A 21,709-nucleotide genomic window follows, 5' to 3' on the forward strand; every position below is an offset into this window, starting at 1 on the left:
GGATTAGCCATGGGAAAATGCAGAGTTACAGGGTTGGTGTAATGGAAGGGTGGGTCTGGGTAGGTTCTTTGGATGGTTGGAATAGGCCGAATAGCCTGCTTCCAAAGTGCGTAGGGTTTCTACTATGATTCTACAAATGTACAAGTTTAACGCATCCAGCTGTCTTATAAATATGGTCCTAAGATCTGATCCAGCTGTAACAACATGTTTCATACTGATATCATGCCAGCATATAGTTACTTTTGGGAAACTGCCTTTTTTGCCATGAATGCTGTATAAAAAAGTAAACAGAGAACTAAATAGAGTGCAGATCACTGTCAGACTGTTAAATCAAATTCATTATATTTTTTGAGACCCTTGAGACCTTTTCCTACCTGGTTAATGCTCTGTAACTGCAAAGCTGAGATAAGAAATCTTTTTATTAAGAGCTTGCATCTTATTAGGGAGGGTTCAGGTTAACCCATCTCTAACAATCTGCTGTGAATACTCTGCCTGTATTTTAACAGTTGTTACAAATTAAACTACAACAACTGAGACAATGAATATTCGCAAACAATCAACAATATTCAATATAAAACAGCCCACAATATTCAACAACAAGGTTCATTTACTCTCTCTCCCAATGTTAATGGAACCTACAAAAGCTTCTATTTGCATCTTCACCAAGAACTAAGTACGTGCTATCTTGGGCATTCATATCTCTGTGCTAGGGAATGAGATACTCTGTTTACAAACAGTCTAACAGGTCAGAAATATTTTCTGCGTTGACCTTTAGCAGTAACACAAAAAATTTGAAGTCAACCTGAACCAGAACATCCTAGTGTTATTGTTCTCGTGGACACTTCTGAAGGCCATTAAACATTGAGTATTCATGTAAATCAGATACTATGACAACATTGATTAATTTCCTGGACTGTTAAATGTGTGCCCCATTCTTTCAGCCTCCTTTGGAGTTTAAAAGAATGGAAGATAATCGTAATGAAATATATAACATATTGCAGAGGCTACAGAAGGTGGAAACCTGAATGGCATTTCATTCAATGGGGCATAGTTTAAGAATAAGAGGTCTCCCATTTAAACCATTGATCAGGAGCAACATTTTCTCTCCAAGGGGTCATTAGAGTGTGGAATTCTTTTCCCCAGAATGTGGTGATGGCTGAGTCTGCAAATCTGTTCAATGTTACGCTGCACAGATTTTTGAAAGTCAAGGTTATGGGGGACAGAGAAGAAGTGGTCCTGAGACAACAACTAAATCAGTCATCTTATTGAACGGTGGTGTAGGTGCAAAGGGCCAAATGGCCTATTCCTGCTTCCGAGTTATATGTTTAAATACAACCTGCCACTTTAAGACTCAAATAATAAAATGTACCTGTTGGATCTGTGCTACATGAAATTGCTGCGCAGTGTAAGCACACTGCAAGATAATCATAAAGTTCCCTGAATGTTTCAAAATGTTCTCCAGGTTTCTCCAGTAACTGTCACAGGAAACTGTGCAAATTACATAGTTTGTCAACTCAACCATTTTTTAATACTGAGGAACATTAACTACAATAACTGAGGAGAACCCCAAGGAAGCTAATGACACAGCTCCCTAGCTTGAACTAAACACATTAGAAAATATAGAGGTTTTACAGAACGTTATTCACTCATTATATTGATTCAAAAGAGGCATCAAATTAGTCTCCATTTCTGCTTTCCTCGTAGGCCTGTAAATCTCACCTTTTCAAGTCTCAGCTTCCTTTTAAGAATTGCCAGGAAGTCTGCTTTTCAGGCCATGCACCTCAAATTATAACTGACTGCATGAAAAACCTCTCTTCCCCTCCTAGTAGAAATAATCATTCCTTATTTATTCTATCAAAATTGCTGAACATTTTCAAATACCGCCTCTAAATATTCTGTTAACCTTCTCTGTTGGAAGGGAAACAATCTAATTTTCTTTATTTCCAAGTATTTCATGTTCCCATCCCTGGTACCGTTCTCGTAAAACTCCTCCAAAGCCTTGAAATCCAGCTAAAAGGGTGGTGCACTGAAAGGAATGCAATGTCCTAGCTGATATTGATTGGGTGATTGATAAAGGTCCAGTATAAAACCCTTCCTATTGCATTGATGACAAGGACTCCAACTGCTTTATTAACTTGCCCTTCCATTTTTAAATAGTGCAAAGGTTTCAGATTTGTTTAGTCATTCCTGAAAAATGAGATGGTGATGCAATAAAACTATTTTGTCTTTTTCGCCTGGTTCTGTTACAGAATTACCATATACAAATTCAATAGCATTGCTTTGCGTGTATAGCATCACTCAGTGGACAGAAAAGGTAGTACAATGCAGGAGTAAGAGTCACAGTCATAGAGCTATGCAACACGGAAGGAGACCCTTTGGTCCAACTTGTCCATGCCAACCAGATATCTTCAACAAGTCCAGTTCCATTTGTCAGCATAGACTGTTCTATATGCAGTGTAAATTCATCACAGTAACCAGGTATCACAATGAAAAGATTATGTGAATTTTGTAGCAGACATTCTTTTGGCGCATGTGTCTTCGAACAAGTGGGAATTTTGACATCTGTGGAATTTCATCAAACATCCACATTAAAATTTACCTTCTATTTAGAAAATGCAGTATTTAATAGGGTGGGGTGGGGGGAGGTGAATGCAAAGGTTGCAATTTCTTGTCAAAATTGAACCTATATTGAAAGTATCAAGAAAGGAATCGTATCCTCATCCCAATCAAATAAGTTTGATCCACAACAAATTCCTATTTGTACTAATCATTCTGAATTCAGCGGCTGTAGCCTTAAAGTTAGTATTTGTAAATTGACTTGTCAGGATATTACTTCCCAGATTAGAGATTAATGAGCATATTTTTCTAGACAAGGAGAACTGCCATTTTATATCACTTCTTATCTAGTACAAATCTAGTGCTTTAGATTACAACAATTGAACATCCTTGGGCAACATCAATTTTTATGAGAAAACCATTGTCTTAGTTTTCTAATCCAAAAATCCACATGGATATATTCAAATGTGTATTCTGTATCTCATCATTGAAGGTAAAATGTCTTTATTAATTTCTTTCATATTTTCACACTAGCATCTGGTGTGCAGATCGGAGAATTGAAAAGCTGATGGTCATGATGCAACTGGTAATAGTATGTGCCCAGCACGGTGGTTCAGTGGTTAGCACTGCTGCCTCACAGTGCCAGGGATCTGGGTTTGATTCCAGCCTTGGATGACTGTCTGTGTGGAGTTCGCACATTCTCCCCGTGTCTGTGTGGCTTTCCTTCATGTGCTCTGGTTTCCTCCCACAGACCAGATATGTGCAGGTTAGGTGAATTAGTCATGCTAAATTGCTTGTAGAGTTAGGTGCATTAGTTAGGGGGAATGGGTCTGGGTGGGTTACTCTTCGGAGGGTGGGTGTGGACTAGTTGGGCCAAAGGGCCTGTTTCCACACTGTAGGGGATCTAATCTAATCTAAAAACCAGTAAGATAAAAAATAGCTTCTACACATGCAGGTCATTAAAGTCCAATCCTCTACATGGAAATATTTGGTAAATTCATAACTAGAACAAGGGTGTCACTGTTTAGAAATAAGGGGTCATCCATTCAAGCCAAAGATAATGAGAGTTCTTTTTCTCTATGTTATGAACTTTCAGAATTCTCTTCCTCAAAAGATAGTGGAGAAAAAGTCCTGAATATTTTGTAGGCAGAGGTGGACAAATTCTTGAGATGCAAAATGATGAAAGGATATCTGTGGGAATGCAGGGAACCCATGATCTTAGTTGTTGTCAGAACAAGCTTGACAGGCCGAGTAGCCTACTCCTACTCCTAACTCGTGTACTAATCCAGAAACCTGGGCTAATGCTCAGTGGACATGGATTCACAGAAATAATTTAAATTCAGTTCATAAAAATCTGGACTGTAAAGCTAGTTTCAATGATATTGATCATTGAACTATATCCTGATGAAGGGCTTATGCTCGAAACGTCGAATTCTCTATTCCTGAGATGCTGCCTAACCTGCTGTGCTTTGACCAGCAACACTTTTGCAGCTGTGATCTCCAGCATCTGCAGACCTCATTTTTTACTGTTATAAAATTCCATCTGTTTTACAGGTGTATTTTACAATGCTTACTTGGTCTGGCCTACATGCAATGTACTCCACTCTTAACTGCCCTGGGACATTAGTTGCCCAGAGAGAGGGCAACTAAGAGTAGGTAGCAAAGGTAACATCCCATAAAAGAATGATGAAAAACTCAGAGGTAAAATAAGTATGTAACACACTGTCAATGGGACTTCTTATACATTTTTATAAAATCGACATGATGAATCCAATACATAAGTATTGTCATATGTTATTGATAATAATTGTTTGGTGTTGTATGGAGCATGATTTCTATTTGGAGAGTAAGTGAAAATCTTGGATCAGCGACGACTATACATTCTGTCTCGCTTTTGTTTTCTTTGTTAAAGGGGAAAGTCAAGGGGGTCTATGGTGGATCATGTTTGAACTTTCCATTTGAACCTAAAGTGAAAATTTCTTCAGAACTTAGGATGATGCTTTGACATTTCAAAGTGAAGGAGCTCCATGTGTGGTAAAAGTGTTCCATCTACCATGTGATTATTTTAAAAAATCAAATAGTAACAAAACTTAATTATATACGGTAGCAAGGATTTGTGAATTAAAGAGGGCTGATATGTCAGTCACAGGCTGATGGAAGAGTAAGGTTCAAGGAAAAAGGTTATATTCCTTTAAGATCCTTCTCTGCATGGTTGAAATGAAAGGAAACTTTTCTGAGAATGAAAGGAGAAGAGAACTTAACCCTCCAGAATGTTATACTTTCAAATCCTCTCCAATGGTCAAGGACTAATCTATTTAGAGAAAATGCAGTTTAGATTTGACACAGAACAAATTAAGTTTAATACCTGCTGTTAACAAAGATAAAGACCGATTATATCTGTTTTCTACCATGACAACGTTAATTGATCACCACTCCATAGGTGGGTGGGAATGAGAAAATCAAATTCATGCATGTTTAAGTTCGCACCTGGTATTGTTAAAGTACAATATGTGAAAAACTGACCTATTGCAAGGACATTGTATACATAAACAATTAGAGTGAAATGAATATGCAGATTGAGAAGAATTGGTAGGTGAGTAGCTGGATGTTTTAGTTGAATCTTAGCAAAAGGTTTTCAAAACTTCTTTTGTACTAATACTCATTATAATGTGAGCTAATTACAGCATTTGACCGTAAGTGATCTGGAAGCTAATAGCATTTTAATGACGTGAATTTACCAGTAAAAGTTAATGCTCAAAGTTTGTGAGAATATTTGTAGCTCGGGTGCTCGTTGTTGTGGTTCTGTTCGCCGAGCTGGGAATTTGTGTTGCAGATGTTTCGTCCCCTGTCTAGGTGACATCCTCAGTGCTTCACAGGAGGCTCCCAAGCACTGAGGATGTCACCTAGACAGGGGACGAAACGTCTGCAACATAAATTCCCAACTCGGCGAACAGAACCACAACAAAAGTTAATGCTATTGGCAATGGAATTACAGCAAATACCATTGATCCTTTAAATGAAATATAATTTAAGTCTGACATTTTAACAACATTTTAACAACAATAATGGGATATGTTGAAATTTGGATAGAGAAGGACAACTAAGGAGCTTGTTGGTGCAGATTATTAAAGAACTCTGGCCCGACCAGACCATTAAAGGAACACTCATTTGTCCAAAGTTTAGTGCTTCCTATGCGTTCCCTTTTATGAAGTAACGGTGTATGTATTTAATTTTGATACAGTAGTATTTTCTAATACAGATAAAGTGGAAAGATAACCATCTTGAATGCCACCAGAAGGTGAGACGTTCACTCATCTTGGCATGTTATGTATGTAAAGCTTTGAAAACCCATAATGAAAAAAATCTCTACTTCACAGTTGTTGCCTTTCATATGCTTCAATTTCTCCACTACATTTCTTCCCCCACCACCCTACCACATCAAATTTGTCCTAAATCTAAGTTCTCTACAACTGTTATAAATAACATTTTTCACTTTTTACAAGTATCTCTTTCAGACTGTGAACTGCACAATCTGCTCCATAATGCTTCAATGTTGCTGGTTTGGTCGGACTGCTCACATTTAGTTTTGGTTAGAAATTCAATCACAGTCAATTAAAACATCTCCTAATGTAAAAAGTGAGATTCTTTTTAAAATTGTTCCTAATACTATTCAGATAGGATATTATTGTTGAAGCTAATCTTTTCCAACCATGTACTTTAGAAGTCTCTAAAGGAGTCCTATCCTTGCCCACCTTGCATTATCTATTTGCAGCCTCCCAGCAACATAACTTGCAGACATCAGGGTCGGTTTCCAATTGCCAACTAGTGACTGTCTTATCTTTCCTTCACCTCTCATGTCTCCTCCACTCTAGTGTTCTGAAACTGCTTAATACTGGGAAAGTTAATACTTCTGTCCATTTCCCATACCAAAAACTCCTCTTCACATAAATTCTTAAGCTTTCTCAAACTTCACTTATATACTGATTCATTTTGTGGGCAACTTTTATGTCCTATTCAATCAGATGTCTCATCCCAACCCCATACCCTCCATCACAGAGTCATTTACTTCAACCGTAGTAAAGATGTCAGCCTCTGCCTCTATCTCAATTCAGTTGCTGCTGAAAGGCTCCTCCATGCATATGTTACATCAGGGCATTCAGATGCTCGCCTGGTTTCTCTCCTATCGCTATCCTCCATACATTTTACTTGTACAATTAATGTCTGCCACCTAATCCTCTCTTGCACCAAGGCTTGTTCACCCATCATCCTTGTCCTTGCCATCCCATGTTGGCCACAGATCCTTCAGTAGCACAAATTTAGAATCCTTGTTTTAAGAGCAATCTATGGAATTATCATTATTACCCTCTGCAATGCTGCATATAATCACTTCACTGCCCTACTCTACCCATCATTGGAGACCATGCATTCAGACATCCTAATGTTGTGATTGTAATGAGGTCAGTTCTATGGAACTTATAGAATATGAGTTCCCTGATTCAGGTTATCCAATCAGTGAGCCCTGTCTTATAGTGTCAGATATCCTGTTCAGTCTGGCAACTGGATCAGTGTCAAGGATTCTCCATGTGTAAATAAAGGGATACCAGCCTCTGTGGAGTTATTTCTCCTGATTCTCATGGACATCTTTCCCTAAACCCCTCTTTGTCCTTTAGACATTCTATAATTTTTTTTCCCTATAATCAAGACATTTGTCACCTCTCCTGATAGCCCCCTCCTTTGGTTTAGCAAAAATGTATTTCCTTACATCTGAAGCACCTTGAAATACAAAAGAACATTAGTGTGGTCACTTGCAGTCTCCTAAACTGTAAGCCATTCATTGCATAGGAGAAATCATTACAGAGGAAACGACATCCAACCACATTTCTTAATTTTTAATGGAAGTGTTTCACTAATGCAGCACTGTTCATTTTATAAAACCATTTGCTTCCTCTGTGGTAAGAAGCCAAGTCCAACATTTCAAGTCGCCTGAAATGTGTGCTTGGATGCATGTGTCTGTCTATGTGGCGTCAGCATCTAAATTATTCCTCAGCATGACTCGCAAGACTGCACTACTTAGCACCTTTTCTGAACCAGGTATTAGTTCTGTGTGAGTCAGAAAAAAAGTTGCTGTGTCAATACAAATCCAAAATCAATGCAATGTTTATTTCAGTGGCTCCTAGTTTCTAATAATCCCTCTTAAGATCAGACAATTACTTACAGGATTGTCAAGCAAGAAATAAAGACGCAATTTATTTTAAGTTGTGTAATGCATTTGGAGACATTAAAATGTATTTGAATTATAAATTGTTGAATTCTTGGATTGGGCAGTGTTATGAGATTTTTTTTGATGAGCTAGATGGGACTATTGAGAAACTATTCCCAAATAGGTTTCTTGTTATCTGAGACTGGTTGAGAGGGAAGTGGCTTATAAATCTCTTGAGAGTATTACTAAGCTCCATTCCTGCACTCACTTGTGGTTTTGTTAAAAGGTAGTAACCCAAGCCAAAGCCTGCAGCTAATATTGTATTGTGCTACCTTTCTACTGGGCATTTGCAAGGACAACATTAAGCAAACAATTTCTTGCTATTATATGCCTTAAAGTGAAGTTCATAAATACCTTTGCTCCAGTCCTTTGAACAGGAAGGATCTGGAAACTTGATGCAGATATTAAACCTTAAAAATCACACAACACCAGGCTATAGCCCAACAGGTTTATTTGAAAAACACTAGCTTCCAAAAGCTAGTGCTTCCAAATAAACCTGTTGGACTATAACCTGGTGTTGTGTGATTTTTAACTTTGTACACCCCAGTCCAACACCGGCATCATGATATAAAACCTGGCATGTTTTAAAGGGGCAATTACAACACTGAAGGAAGTAGGTAACTATGGCCACAGCAGTGATAACTAGAATGTAACTGCAAGATGAAACATTTTGGGGGAGCTGAAGGATTATCCTTTGTAATTGAGACTTAAGCCTGAAGGTAGTTAAAGTCCAACAGCTAGGAGAAAGTGATGACTGCAGATGCTGGAGATCAGAGTAGAAGAGTGTGGTACTGGAAAAGCATTGCCAGTCAGGCAGCATCCGAGCAGTAGGAGAATTATCATTTCTAGCATAAGCTCTTCATCAGAAATGAGGGGGTGGCCCAAGGGGGATGAGAGATAAGTGGGAAGGGGCGGGGCTGGAAGGAAGGTATCTGGGAATGCAATAGGTAGATGGAGATGGGGGATAGGAGGGTGGAACGGATAGGTGGGAAGGAAGATGGACAGGTAGGACAGTTCAAGCAGGCGGTGCCAAGTTGGAAGGTTAACTCCGGGATAAGATGGAGGGAGGGGAAATGACGAAACTGGTGAAATCCATATTGATCTCAATGTGGTTGGAGGGTCCCAAGGGGGAAGGTAGGGTGTGCTTCCTCCAGGCGTTGGGTGGCTAGGATTTGGCAGAGGAGGAGGCCCAGGACTTGCATGTCCTTGGCGGAGTGGGAGGGGGAGTTAAAGTACTCAGCCACTGGGCAGTGGAGATGTTTAGTGCGTGTATCCCAAGATGTTCTCTGAAACATTCCGCAAGTTGGCATCCTGTCTCCTCAATGTAGAGGAGGCCACACTGAGAGCAATGGACACAGTAGGTGACATGTATGGAAGTACAGGTAAATCTCTGTCAGATGTGGAAGGATCCTTTGGGGCCTTGGGTAGAGTGAGAGGGAAGGTGTGGGCACAAGTTTTCCACTTCTTGCGGTGGCAGGGGAAGGTGCCAGGAGAGGAGGATAGGCTGGTGGGGGGCGTGGACCTAACAATGGAGTCATGGAGGGAATGGTCTCTGCAGAAAGCAGATAGAGATGGGGAGGGAAATATATCCCTGGTAATGGGATCTATTTATAGTTGGCGCAAATGGCTGAGGATGACGTGTTATATTCGGAGGTTGGTGGAGTGGAAGGTGAGGACCAGGTGGGTTCTGTCCTCATTGTGATTGGAGGGGTGGGGTTCAAGTGCAGTGGTGCGGGAAGTGGAAGAGATGTGCTGGAGGGCCACAAGGGAGGGGAAATTGCAGTCCTTGAAGAAGGAGGCCTCCGATGTTCTATCATGAAATTGGTCCTCTTGGGAGCAGATGCAGTGGAAGCAGAGGAATTTGAAGAAGGGATAGTGGTTTTACAGGAGGCAGGGTGGGAGGAGGTGTAGTCCAGTTAACTGTAGGAGTCAATGGATTTGTAGTAGATGTCCGTGTTGAGTGTGTCACCAGAAATAGAGATGGAAAGGTCCAGGAAGGGGAGGAGGTATCTGAGATGGTCCAGGCAAGCTTGAGGTCAGGATGGAAGGTGTTGGTGAAGTTGATGAACTGTTCAAGCTCTTCACGGGAGCACGAGGGGTGGTGCCAATACAGTCATCGATTTGGCAGTGGAAAAGGTGGGAAATGTTGTAGGTGTAGCTGTGAAGAATGGACTGTTCCACACACCCGACAAAGAGGCAGGCATAGCTGGGGACCATGCAGGTGCCCATGGCTACCCCTTTTATCTGGAGAAAGTGGGAGGATTGGAAGGAGAACTTGTTGAGGGTGAGGACCATTTCAGCCAATCGGATGTTTGTGTCAGTGGAAGAGTTCTGTTTGGGTCGATGGGAGAGGAAGAAACAGAGGGCTTGGAGGCCTTCATCATGGCGGATGGATATGTAGAGGGACTGGATGTCCATGGTGAAGATGAGGCATTTGGGGCCAAGGGCCACCATCACCCCCTAGCTCCATCTACCTATAGCATTCCTAGCTAACTTTACCCCAGTTCCACCCTCTCCCAGTTATATCTCAGCCACCTTGGGCCACCCCCTCATTCCTGATGAAGAGTTTATGCTCGAAACATCTCCACCTTGGATACTGCATGACCAGCTATACTTTTCCAGCACCACACTTTTCAACTCAAAGCCCAGCAGCTGCCAATTATAAAATACACATTTTTTAAAAGGGGGTGACTATTGATGTTGAATAAATGCCACTTCTTTGTATTCCTGGGCACATTTAGAGTGCAATATCAGGTTAGAAACATTGATTCCATTGGTACATTTTTAGTTATTTTACTAGCTTGTTGTAAAATTCTATTTGCCATCCATTCGCATTGGTCAGTCCCAACTCCATCTACTTTCAACTGTCCAGGCAAACCTTGTCAGCATGCCCCAAGGTAATATCCAGTTATAGTTTACAGAACATTATGCGTAACGAGTATCTCATACACTGACCATTATTGTTTTCCATATAGCTACCCCGACCACCAAAAACTTTAATCACCAACATCTTGCCTTCATATAGCACCTAATGCACCAATATGTTTTAAAGGGGTGTTCCCAAAACAATTTGACAAAAAGTCACTAAGGTGCTATTAGGACAGATGACTAAAAGCTTAATCAAAGAAACCAGTTTTGAGGAGTGTCTTAAAGAAACAAATGCAAGGGGGTTTAGGGATAAAATTCCAGAGCTGAGGGAAGAGGCAGTTAGACATAGGACCACTAATGGTAAAGAAAGAAAATCAAATGTACACATTTGGCAGATCTAATAGGACTTTTTTATTCATTCAAGGGGTGTTGATGTTGCTGGTTAAAGCAACATTTATTGTCCATCGCTGAGGAAGGTGGTGGTGAGCTGCCTTCTTGAGTTGCAATTCTTGGTGTGTGGAGGCACCCACTGTGTTGTTAGGAAAGGAGCCCCAGGATTTTGATCCAGTGATAGTGAACACTGATATAGTTCTATGTAAGGTTGGTGTGTGAATTGGGGGGAGCTATCAAGTGTGGGGGAACACATGGTTTATCAAATCTGTTTTAGTAGGGAAATGGTGTCGGAGGAATTGATGAGATTTACGGCTGAAAATCCCCAAGGCCTGATAATCTACATTCCAGAGTACTTCAGGAAGTGGCCCGAGGACTAATGGCATTTGAGGACTTTGGGACTCAACTCAATGGAGTTTAGATGGATAAGGGGGAGATCTGATTGAAACTTTCAGAATGGCCTGGACAGAGTGGATATTGAGAAGGTGCTTCAATTGGCAGGAGAGACAAGGATATGAGAGAACAGCCTTAGAGTAAAGGGAAGACCCTTTAGAACGGAGATAAGGAGAAACTTCTTTAGCCAGAGAGTGGTGAATCTGTGGAATTCATTGCCACAGAAAGCTGTGGAGGCCAGGTCATTCAGTATATTTAAAACAGAGATAGATAAGTTCTTGATTGTCAAGGGGATCAAAGGTTATAGGGAGGAAGTAGAAAAATGGGGTTGAAAATCTTATCAGCCATGATTGTATGGAGGAGCAAACTCGATGAGCAGAATGGCTCAATTTCTGCTCTTATGTCTTATGGTCTATGGTCTTATGGTTGCATTGGTGGCCATCTTCCAGGATTCGTTTGACTCCAAAACAGTAGATACAGATTTGAGGATAGCTAATATAACCCCACTATTTAAAAAGAGAAGACAAGAGAAAATAGAGAATTATAGACCAGGCTATCTGATGTCATTAGTAGGGAAGATACTAGAGTCCATTATCAAGGATTTAATAGCATAGCACAAGGAAAACAGCAGTAGAATAAGACACAGTCAGTGTGGGTTTACAAAAGGGAAATCATGCTTGGTAAATCTATCGGAATTCTTTAACAATGTAACTAGTAGAGTTGATCAAGGGGACCCAGCGGATATGGTTTCTTTAGATTTTCAGAAGGCTTTTGACAAAGACCCATATAAGAAATTAATGTGTAACAATAAAGCAAATGGGATTGGGGATAATGTTTCAAAATGCATTGAAAATTGGTCAGCAGACAAGAGACAAATGCATTGTTTTTTGAATGGCAGAGAGTCACTAGTGGGGTATGAGAGGGTCGGTACAACGACCAGTTATTTACAATATATGTCAGTGATTTAGATGTGGGAACTAAATGTAATATCACAAAATATGCAGAAGACACAAAACTAGGTGGAAGGTTGAGCTGTGAGGAGGATGCAGAGGCGTTGCAATGTGATTTCAACAGACTGAGTGAATGGATATATACATGGCAAATGCTGTATAATGAAGATAAATGTGAGGGCTTAAGAAGGGCTTATGCCCAAAACATTGATTCTCCTGTTCCTCGGATGCTGCCTGGCCTGCTGTGTTTTTCCAGCACGACATTTTTCATATCTGGTCTCCAGCATCTGCAGTGCTCACTTTCTCATAAATGTGAGGTTATCCACTTTAATAGCAAAAGTAAGAAGGCATATTATTATTTGAATGACTGTAAATTAGGAGAGGGGAATGTTCAATGAGATCTGGGTGTCCTCGTGTATCAGTTACAGCTGGCAGTAAAGAAGACAATCTACATATTGGCCTTCAAAGCGAGCAGGATAGAGTACAGGAACCAAGATGTCTTGCTGTAATTATACAGGGCATTGGTGAGATTAGATTACTTACAGTGTGAAAACAGGCCTTTCGGCCCAACAAGTCCACACCGACCCGCCGAAGCGCAACCCACCCATACCCCTACATTAACCCCTTACCTAACACTACGGGCAATTTAGCATAAAAAAATTCACCTGACCCACACATCTTTGGACTGTGGGAGGAAACCCACGCAGACACGGGGAGAACGTGCAAACTTCACACAGTCAGTCGCCTGAGGCAGGAATTGAACCCGGGTCTCTGGCGCTGTGAGGCAGCAGTGCTAACCACTGTGCCACCGTGCCGCCCACCATGAGGCTACACCTGGAATATTTTGTGGAGTTTTGTTCTCCTCTATAGAAGGAGTGCAGTGAAGGTTTACCAGTTTGTTTCCTGGGATGACAGAACTGGTGTATCCAGAGTGATTGAGTCAGCTATGGTTGAATTCACTGGAGTTTAGAAGAATGAAGGGAATGACATAAGAACCTATAAAATTCTAATAGGACTAGACAGGTTAGTTGTAGCAAGGATGTTCTGATGGTGGGGTGAATCTAGGATCAGGGGTCATAGTCTAAGGATAAGGGGTCAACCTTTAAGGACCGAGAGGAGGAGAAATTTCTTCACCCAGAGAGTGTGAGCCTATGGAATTCACTACCGCAGGAAGCGGTTAAGGCCAAAGCATAGTGGTGTTTTTAACAGGATGTTGATATGCCTTGTAGATGATGGACAGTCTGTGGGGAGAAGGGAGGTGAGTTACTCACCACAGAATCCCTAGACTTGCTTTTGTAACCACAACAGTTATATGACTATTAGAGGGGATTACAGAATAGAGAGGGACAAATTTGTGGAGGAATTTGAAAACAACAATAAAGCAGTCTGAGGCGTACTGAAGAATTGGTGTAGAGATTCAAGAAGAGAAATGCAAGGAGGCGTAACAGGTTAGAGGGGTTTGGGTGGAATGAGGAGAAAAGATGCAAGTAGAATCAATAGAAGTGATGGGTTCTAGTCTAGACTGACAGCTGAAATGTTCATGCAAAGTTGCTGGGAAACTGCAGTCATATGGTGGTTGCACAGAAAGATTAGGATCGATATGGCTTGGGAATAAGTAAAAAGTGGGTGGGTGGGGGAGCAATTGGACAGAAGCCTGAGTTCAGTTCCAACTCCTATGGATTAGGAGGGTTAGAGCATCAACAAAATGCTGTTCAGATTCTGAGATAAGATGTTGAGTGGAACAGAAGGCAGAATCTATTTAAAGGTAGATTATCAAGAAAGGACAGATTACAGGGAGGATGTCTGTGGGAATGAGAAGGCAGATAGGATTGATCATGGAGCTGAAAACAATAGCAAAACTGGAAGTCGGCATAAGAGTGAAAGGTGTTGGAGAAATGGCCATGACTCAGTAAAATTCTGGCAGTAACCATAATGTCGCTAAAGCTGAAAAACAGAAGGTGAGGCATCAAAACCTCAGCAGGTAACATCAGTGTTAGGGGATGGGCTTTCATTTGTCAAAATTATCTTAAAACATAAGCAACAAGACAGAAGATCATGGGATTAGGAGATGGGTTTTACGGTATAATGTAGTCAAAGTGTAGCCTTGATGCCAAGGTATCTGAATACCAACTTGCATGAAGGTCCAGACAAATGCTCAATGATCAAAACAAAATGCTGTCATGACTAGGAGAGTTGGTTGGATAGATAATTTAAGACTGGCCATTAACATATCTAATTTAGCCTTGTTCATAGCTACGTTCTCAGCTTCTCCCACCCACTGCTCAGCACTGGGCTTTCTTCCCCCTCCCCAACACCAGCCTGACTCAAATTCTCAGCCCTGATCTCCTTTTACCCAATCAGCTGGCATCATAGAACATAGAACACTACAACACAGAACAGGCCCTTAGCCCTCGATGTTGCGCTGACCTGTGAACTAATCTAAGCCCATTCCCCTACACTATCCCATCATCATCCATGTGCTTATTCAATGATTGTTTAAACACCCCTAATGTGGCTGAGTTAACTACGTGGGCAGGCAGGGCATTCCACGCCCTTATCATTCTGAGTAAAGAACCTGCTTCTGACATCTATCTTAAATCTATCACCCCTCAGTTTGTAGCTATGCCCCCTCACACAAGCTGACGTCATCATCCTAGGAAAAAGATTCTCACTGTCTACCCTATCTAATCCCCTGATCATCTTGTATGTCTCTATCAAATCCCCTCTTAGCCTTCTTCACTCCAATGAGAACAGACCCAAGTCTCTCAACCTTTCCTCATTAGACCTTCCCTCGTCCTGGTAAATCTCATCTGCACCTTTCCCAATGCTTCCACATCTTTCCTGAATGGGGCGACCAGAACTGTACACAGTATTCCAAGTGCGGCCGCACTAGCATTTTGTACAGTTGCAGCACGTCTTTGGAACTCAATCCCTCTACCAATAAAACCTTTTTAACAGCACTATCAACCTGCGTGGCAACTTTCAAGGATCTATGTACATGGACTCCAAGATCCCTCTGCACAGCTACACTACCAAGAATCTTTCTATCGACCCAGTATTCTGCCTTCCTGTTATTCTTCCCAAAGCGAATCACCTCACATTTATCTGCATTGAACTCCATTTGCCACCTCTGAGCCCAATTCTGCAGTTTATCTAAGTCCCCCTGCAACCTGCAACATTCTTCCACACTGTCCACTACTCCACCGACTTTAGTGTCACCTGCATATTTACTAACCCATCCACCTATGCCTGCATCCAAGTCATTTATAAAAATGACAAACAGCAGTGGTCCAAAAACAGATCCTTGTGACACACCACTAGTAACCGGAGTCCAGGCTGAATATTTTCCATAAACCACCACATCAGGCAGGAAGTCCATTGTAGCACCTTTTGAGGCTGCAGGTAAAGCAGCAGATACTGAGACAGTGTCTTTGCTATCTCCCAGTTCATAGGTCAGAATGGTGAATGATTATAGAGGCAAGGGCTGATCCATTATTTTTCCCAGGCCAGTCAGAGGGTGGGAACAATGTAAAATGTTAACATCGCGTGATACAAGTTTCAGAGTCTGGGGGAGATTTCTCATTCCTGTACTAATTTATATCTAAGGTGCATATTGATTCAATCTGCCTGGTTCAATGGAAGTGGAGAGTCTAGCATTGCTCTGATTGCTACTATTAGCATCTCACAGAATCTGTCAGTATGTGGCATACATCGCCAACAATACCCCTTTGTCCATGCTTTGTCCATAACCTGTCTAATGATCAGTGGTACAGGATACATTGTCATAGAGCAAGAGAGTCTTCACAGAAAGGGGACTGTTCCTAGTTAAAAAGATGGTTTATCAAAAACAATAATCACAACAACATTACAAGTTAGGCATAATTATTAGGACTCTCGGGAGCTGTACCAGTTATATCTGTGCTCTACTGACGCTAATGTAGAGCTTTCTGTCTCCCTCCACAGGTTGTGTGTAATATCATCACAAGAAATAGATCTCAATACAACAAGAATGTTAATTCCTTCAGAGTCATTACCTTATTCAACAGAGGCATGTCCAAAGGAAGCGAAGAGGATTTTATGGCAAACAGTTTAGAAATGAAGATCTGCTTTCTGTTCCACCAAGAAAAACAAAATGGTGGCTTACAGAACATGCCAAGGCAGCCTTACTACAAGCTGCATCATGTGTTCTGGATGTCTGTCATAGCGCAGCAGGCCATACAGCACAAGACGCGTAAGGAGGCATCTGTTGATTCAGTTAGACAAGATGGCCATGATTCCATGGCCTGAACCCTACAGTCTCAATACTTAAGCTGGAAACTGTGACACAATGAAGTGCTCAGTATTCCACTGCCTCACTGAGCATCCCTTACTCAGTGAGTAATGGAATTTGGATGACAATGAGATGTAACCACTGCCATGACTTACTGATATTATTACAATGTCTGTAGGCAGTATATGACCAGATGGTGTATTTATCTTACCTGGTAAGTTCATTTCCATTTCAATGATCAGGCAAACTGGTAGAGCACCACATATGCTGGCTAGGCCTGGGTGCAGTCTCTACTTCATTTACAGCTTATAGTTTAATATATGAGAAGTATATTTGGGGCGGCACGGTAGCACAGTGGTTAGCACTGCTGCCTCACAGCGCCAGAGACCTGGGTTCAATTCCCGACTCAGGCAACTGACTGTGTGGAGTTTGCACATTCTCCCCGTGTCTGCGTGGGTTTCCTCCGGGTGCTCCGGTTTCCTCCCACAGTCCAAAGATGTGCAGGTCAGGTGAATTGGCCATGCTAAATTGTCCGTAGTGTTAGGTAATAGGGGTATGGGTGGGTTGCGCTTCGGCGGGTCGGTGTGGACTTGTTGGGCCGAAGGGCCTGTTTCCACACTGTAAGTAATCTAAAAAAAGTCATCATTATTAATCATTCCACATTGGATTTTCTGTATCCATGAGCATTAGTTACAGATTCTAATCTAGGACCCACTCTGCTCTCTCTAAACTGAATATAAAATGCAATAATATTATGGTTGCTCCTCGTAAGAGGTGTCTTCACAATGAGATCATTAATTAATCCTGTTTCATTGCAGTAAATCTAGTGTACCTTGCTAGCTAGTTGGTTCCACAATATGCCGCACTGAGAAACTATCAAAAAAACATTTTGTAAACTCCTCATCCACGTTTAGCTCATCTGAATTTCCCAGTCTAAATTTTCCATGATGTGGAGGTGTCAGTGTTAGACTGGGGTGGACAAGTTAAAAAACCACACAAGACCAGGCTATAGAGTAAAAAATGAGGTCTGCAGATGCTGGAGATAACAGCTGAAAATGTGTTGCTGGTTAAAGCACAGCAGGTTAGGCAGAATCTCAGGAATAGGGAATTCGACGTTTCGAGCATAAGCCCTTCATCAGGAATGAGAGAGAGTAGCCAAGCAGGCTAAGATAAAAGGTAGGGAGGAGGGACTTGGGGGAGGGGCGATGGAGGTGGGATAGGTGGAAGGAGGTCAAGGTGAGGGTGATAGGCCGGAGTGGGGTGGGGGCGGAGAGGTCAGTAAGGAGATTGCAGGTTAGGAGGGCAGTGCTGAGTTGAGGGAACCGACTGAGACAAGGTGGGGGGAGGGGAAATGAGGAAACTGGAGAAATCTGAATTCATACAGGCTATAGTCCAACAGGTTTATTTTGAAGTACTAACTTTCAGAGTGCTGCTCCTTCAGCAGGTAGCTGTGGAGCAGGATCATAAGACACAGAGTTTATAGCAAAAGATTACAGTGTCAGGCAACTGGAATGATATATTGAACAAGCCTAGATTGCTGTTAAGGCTTTCATCTTTTTAATGGGTTGCAGGTTTCGGTTCATTAATATGTAAATCCCAGAACCTCTTTTAAGTTACGTTCCTGAGATTAGTTAAGGTTTTATTAAAAAAAAGTGACATCTCAGCTTAGCCTTTTTTTTAAACAATCACCACTCCACCAATAACTTTTTGCCTTTATCATTTCTCATCTTAACCCAAACTGCTTCTACATTCTGGTTCTTAAACTTAGATCATCCCTTTTTGTGGGACTAATATCATCACTAACAGTGACACCCCACACCTATTCCCAGCTTTCTGTCCTTCCTTAACTATAACTAGCCATCAGTACTCAAGCCCCAATTTATGTCATAGCAGGCTGCTAAATAAAATAAGAGCCATGGCATTAGAGACAAGATTCTAGCATGGATAGAGGATTGGCTGACTGGCAGAGAGTAGGGTAAAGGAATCTTTTCAGGATGGCAGTCAGTGATTGGTGGAGTTCCGCAGGAGTCACTGTTGAGAGGACAGCTATTCACATTATACATTAACAATCTGGACAAAGCAACTGGGGACATTGTTACTAGTTTTACACTGTTAATCTTTGGTTTATTGTTCTTTTTCTTTTTGCATATGAAATTTTATAACTTTTTTGTATTTATTAAACCTAAGACAAAGTTAGATGTTATGATGACCAAAATACATCAAGCTCTTAGAGCAACTGAAAATAAACACTGTGCATAAGTTATGGAACCACTTAAAATTGTGTTTTGTAAACTTGCCCACATTTGTTTAATGCATTACTCCTCCAGATCCTTGAAGAGACTTGGGAAAGCTCAAACGTGTAAATTCAGATTTTGTATTTTCTGTATGGACAGTTGAAAGATATCACAGCATACCATACCGTGGATGGGCTTAGAAAGTCGCCATTTTGAAATTCATCAATTAGCTTAAGCTAGCTCAAAATTCAAGTCCTGAATTATTGGAATCCAAATCAATTTCTCTTCACAAGTCAACCTTCATGGAACTTGCCCAAAATAGTCTAACAAAGCCAAATTGCACAAGCTCATTTATTTGTTAAAATTATGTTTTATGCATGCACCTTAAAATCAAACCACTTGAGAAACAAAAAATTGTTAATTATGGAGCAAATATTTGTCATTTAACTCCAAGTAGTCAACTATATTATTTCCAGGGCACTTTCCTCTATGTAGAATGGAATGTATCATTATAAACTATATGTACATGCCCACTCATACATAGTAATTGGAAAAATGAAAAAGAAAGCATATTGTGCACTATGTTATGAAGATGTGGGTATACTGTACTTTTAAGAGAGTTAAAAGCTGGTAGAGCTACCTGACAGCACCAAGTGTTCTCAATAAGGTAACAATGTAACACTTAGTCAAAAGCTAAATTAGCTGGTTGCCTGGAAATGACAAAACAGATGCGGATTAGGCCAATCAGTTTAAATTTTACCCAGAAAAACACCAAACACCAATCAGTTTGAATTTAGTATATTGATAATCTTAAAAGCTAATGACACAATCCGATGCGTTGAGGGTTTAAGACTGGGATAATTGAACAGTTGAGAGGAGAACTGCTAAGCTACCAGCATGTAAAAAGACTGCCCAAAAAAAACTCTCTTAAAAGGTACCTTTATCGATAAGCAATCTGTAAAGCAGAATCCCCAAGAAGAAGAATAGAAGACTGAAAGTCAGAGAAAACAAAAGCTGTCTGGTTTTCAGATAATAAGTTTTGTTTAACAAATCGTAATCGGGTTTTATCATATTAGTATTATAGAAGGGAAGGTAAAAGATAGGTTCGAGGAAGGAATTGTAAATAGTTGTTAATTAATTATTCTCTCTCATACTTCAAGAAATAAAGTTGTTAACTTTTACTTTAACTAGTTCTTAGCCTATCAAATTTTCACAGATTACTGCACAGGATAAATCTTTTGTGTTGCTGGTTTTAAATTAAGCAGGATGATTTACCCCATGTCATAACAACTAATTCAATGTTAAAGGGTCTACACACTGTATGCAGAACAAATTGCATCAGCTGGGACATACAAAAAATCATGGCATAATAATTTTTGATGCCAACAGATATTTAGAACTTAGTCAAATTTTGTGGTGATTATATGCTTCTGTACAACTTATTGATAATTGAATTTTGTTAAATGATCACAATTTATCTTGTTTCTGTGATTTCATTTTACATCAATTGATAATTAACTATGTCAATCGATTGCTATTTCATCACTTGGTCTGTCACATTTTGGCAAATGATTAACTTCGGAGGACAGATGATGAAAGCAATGGTTAAGTGATCTTTATTGAGTGTAGATTATCATAAATGTGAGCATATGATGCCAACTGAATGCACTTTATTGCAAATGATGTCAACATTTTCTAAGAGTCCTATAGAATTCAAATTTTAGAAAGCTGATCTTTCAATTACATACCAGATACTATTGTAATTTTGACATCGTGTCCACATCTGTGGAACTTATTTTGTGTTTTTGCTACATATTTTCTCAACCACCAGTAAAGTTTTGCTCAATATTGGCTGGCTTTTGTACAATCCACATTTCGTTTCATTTAATTGAATAAAAATGCCAACAGAAGTCTTAAAAATTCAATCATTTTCTTAACTAGAGGGATTAATATTAAATGACATTACCATTTTGCTGTTTCCTCTCTATCCAATGCTTGTCTCCATGTTCTCCCTGTTGGGATGAAGAGTTAACTGAAAAACTGCCAATTTCTCTCGCTTCATCTAGTATTCCTCCCCTCAAAACCTACTGATTTTTCCACTCTCCACTACGTTAACAATAATTATTAACTGGGTTTATCTTTTCACTGAAAATGCAGGTTATGTAGGATTAGATAAGGACATGGACATTGATAGAGCTGTCATTGTGAAAAAAGCAAACATGTTGGATTTGAACTACAATCTCAAGGTCACTACAAAGCTGAACACCAGAAGTTTACTGTTTGGATATTCAGCTATTGATAATCAGCAACCTGGGAATGCATCACATATCCCTGGAACATTGGATTAAATGAGTGCACAACGCCTTTTGCATATTCAGGATCATCTCAAAATAAAAAAGGTGGGTTGTTGAGGTCTACCAAAAAAGAGATGTTTGTAATAGTTAAAATTCTGCAATTGAATCTTTGGAAAGTTTTGAATTATATAGTTTTCTTGAACATACTTGTGGTAGACTTGCAGTAAACATTTTACACTGTAAGTTATCTGGTTAAATGTAAAAATGCAATCATGGTTTAAAAGTTTGAAGAGTATTTATTGTATCAATGGTATTTACTGGATTTAAGATCTTATAGTTCTTTTATAGTTATTAATTAATATAATCATTATTTTTATGGTTATCACAATAGCAAAGGACAGTTCATACCATTCACTCTCCACCTCACTCAAAATTATATGACACGACACAATTTGACCATCTCTTGTTGGCTGGGACAGCAATTATAACCACAT

General features: G+C 40.3%; 1 protein-coding gene across 1 annotated transcript in view; it reads left to right on the forward strand.

Moving 5' to 3' along the window:
- The first annotated feature begins 4,207 nt into the window (after nt 1-4,207).
- The window catches only part of uraha (urate (5-hydroxyiso-) hydrolase a), a 32,548-nt gene continuing 15,046 nt past the window's right edge, over nt 4,208-21,709 (forward strand). The window contains exons 1-2 of the mRNA XM_060837644.1: nt 4,208-4,221; nt 21,079-21,320. Coding sequence (XP_060693627.1) covers nt 21,270-21,320 — 51 coding nt within the window. The 5' untranslated portion in view covers nt 4,208-4,221; nt 21,079-21,269. The remainder of the gene's footprint in view (nt 4,222-21,078; nt 21,321-21,709) is intronic.

Source organism: Hemiscyllium ocellatum, chromosome 17, assembly GCF_020745735.1.
Source record: "Hemiscyllium ocellatum isolate sHemOce1 chromosome 17, sHemOce1.pat.X.cur, whole genome shotgun sequence".
Taxonomy (NCBI): domain Eukaryota; kingdom Metazoa; phylum Chordata; class Chondrichthyes; order Orectolobiformes; family Hemiscylliidae; genus Hemiscyllium; species Hemiscyllium ocellatum.